The following is a 2,417-nucleotide window of genomic DNA, read 5'->3' as shown; positions in this document are numbered from 1 at the left end:
AAATGAAGCTTTAAGTGAGAAGATGGCTTTTTTGAATTTTAAAAAAAGCTTTATTTTGATCTATATACTATTTTTAAAAGAATATCATTTTTAATATGATTTTTTTTCGAGAAAATAAAGCTTCTCCAAAAATTCGATAAATCTTTATCTTTAAAATACGACTTTTTTCATCAAAATTGGTCAGGAATTATACCTATACATATTGTGGTGTAAACCATTAAAAAATCAGGGATAATGAACAGCCTTAAGTTTTAATTATAACATCTTGAATGTTGGTAGTCCGTGGCTATATAGTGAAGTTCTCGTTATTACATTGTGATTCGTTATGGTGTTGAATAATGGAAATTGGTAGTAATTTCCTGGATTGTATCTACAGAAGTATTGCACACAATTTTATGCACTTTTTATATTTTCAAGTAACATGTATTACTTGGACGTTTCTTTGTTAGTAATTTTATTATTATTCTTTAACTAGTCAATAGTCTGTTGGAAACATAACCTAAATTTATATCATTACATTTTATATCATATTAATAGTTCATTTAGTTTTGCTTATTTTTTTATTTATGTCTAAATGTATTATACTTGAAGAAATAAAATTTACAATATTTATAATTTAATATATCTTATTAATAAATCATTATTTTTTTCAGGGAATTTGCAGACTCTCCGAACATAAAGATTAGTCATATATACTTAAAGAAAAACATATTACATGCTGTAAAGCAATTGTTTGGAGAAGAAGGAACCAAGTCAGTGATAGACATATTAAAATACGATATCCCAGAACGTAGATTTGTTCTACGTTGTGATAGTGACTTTTATATCAAATTACGAGCATCTCTAACAGTGGCAGGACAGTTTGAAGGCAAGCCATGTGTATATATCGTACACAGAGCATCAGCAAATCTACTTTCATTTGTTGGTGACAGTAGAAACTATAAACACGAATGAGTGGAATTTTGGCAGACCTTTTTTATACTTTTTATATTTTCATTGCTATATCGTGATATCAGTGATTTAGAAAAATCGTGACTATAGAGGTTCTCTTCAAGATTTTGAATAATTTCATTGTAACGTATCATTCACAGTTTTCTCTTTATTTTTTTTCTTGTTTTTTTTTTTCTTTTTTGATATTTGTACTTACTGCGTTGTTCGATCTAGTGAAGCTTTTGCTCGATAGAGGGCGTTAAGTGTGAGAAATGCGCGTCTACGTAACGTAGGCGGTCCAGTGACGTCAGCTGTTATCTCCCCTCCCCTCTTAAAAGTCGGCTCACCCGATTAGTCGTCCATACGTACAACATTCCGTGGACAGCAGCACTACCAACACAGTGGCAGACTTACTTGAATAGTAGATAAAAGGAGAGAGAAAGAAAGAGAGAGAGGGAGAGAGAGAAATAGTGGGAGAGAGTGAGAGAGTGAGGAAAGGCTCGGCACACCACCACTATTTCCTTTGATCGACGTCATCGTCGTCGCCATCGCTATCGTCCGTGCATAGTGCCCATGAGTTTGGCGTTCGCCCTGCGTTTCGTGCTAACAGCAGGATGTCTCTAACGTTAACGACCTTTAACGCGCCTAAAGGAACGAGTAGGACATTGAAGAAGTGCTCATAGCAGTGACGCGTTCAAATCAAGAGAACGGACATTGGCTTTTTATTATTTTTTTTTATTTCTTTTTACGTATTTTTTCGATAACGAACGTGTACGTATATTTATATACATACATACATACATACATATATACATATATATATATATATATATATATATATATACACAAAGAGATAGACGAAGAGGAGCGAAAGAGAGAGAGAGAGAAGAAAAAGGAGGTCGCGTGCGCGCGTGCAAAGTGCGAAAATTCGACGAAAAAGACAAATATATATACAATAAAAAGAAGAAAACGAAAGAAAGTGGAAAAGAAATAAATATCGACGGATAGATAAGTAGATAGATAGATAGATAGATAGAGAGAGAGAGAGAGAGAGAGAGAGAGAGAGAGAGAGAGAGAGAGAGAGAGAGAGAGAGAGAGAAGCAGAGAAAGAGAGAGAGAGAGAGAGAAAGAGAGAGAGAAAGAAACGAAGAAATTAGTGCGGTTCTGCAGGCCTGCGTTGCACGTTCCTTGGCAGTGACCGAGAGTGTACCGGACTGCATTTCTCTATACGGGAAATTCTATACCACTTGAACCACAATGGAAGTGTCAAAAAGGGAGAAGAAGCATAAGGAAAAGAGAAGGTAAAATTTCAATATTTTTCATTAATTTCTCTTTTTCTATTTTTTTTTTCTTTTTATTGTTTTTCGATTACAAATAGATAGAGAGATAGAGAGATAGGTAGGTAGAAAGACGGCAGATTGTGAGGTGTTCTTTGAAGTTTCCTTTTACTATGTGTTGATTAAACATTTTAACGCGCGTTATCGAGA

At 34.0% G+C, this 2,417-nt stretch overlaps 2 protein-coding genes across 2 annotated transcripts in view; both read left to right on the top strand.

Moving 5' to 3' along the window:
- Positions 1–267: 267 nt before the first annotated feature.
- Positions 268–1,382, top strand: LOC124422820 (ribonuclease P protein subunit p14). The gene is made up of 2 exons (XM_046959743.1): positions 268–444; positions 654–1,382. The coding sequence occupies exons 1-2, from the start codon at positions 422–424 to the stop codon at positions 952–954; spliced, it is 324 nt and encodes a 107-aa protein (XP_046815699.1). The 5' UTR covers positions 268–421; the 3' UTR covers positions 955–1,382.
- Positions 1,383–1,977: 595 nt separating this feature from the next.
- LOC124422817 (protein similar) overlaps positions 1,978–2,417 on the top strand; it is a 38,019-nt gene continuing 37,579 nt past the window's right edge. The window contains exon 1 of the mRNA XM_046959739.1: positions 1,978–2,231. Coding sequence (XP_046815695.1) covers positions 2,188–2,231 — 44 coding nt within the window. The 5' untranslated portion in view covers positions 1,978–2,187. The remainder of the gene's footprint in view (positions 2,232–2,417) is intronic.

The sequence above is a fragment of the Vespa crabro genome, chromosome 3 (assembly GCF_910589235.1).
Source record: "Vespa crabro chromosome 3, iyVesCrab1.2, whole genome shotgun sequence".
Taxonomy (NCBI): Eukaryota; Metazoa; Arthropoda; class Insecta; order Hymenoptera; family Vespidae; genus Vespa; species Vespa crabro.
Note: the sequence above shows the minus strand (reverse complement) of the source record. Positions and strands in the feature narration are given on the sequence as shown.

Bases quoted from the DNA above. Each gene is read 5' to 3' on its own strand.
- LOC124422820 (XM_046959743.1), top strand. From the start codon at position 422: ATGTATTACTTGGACGTTTCTTT. The intron at 445-653 runs GTTAGTAATTTT...TATTTTTTTCAG, and splicing joins TATTACTTGGACGTTTCTTT to GGAATTTGCAGACTCTCCGA.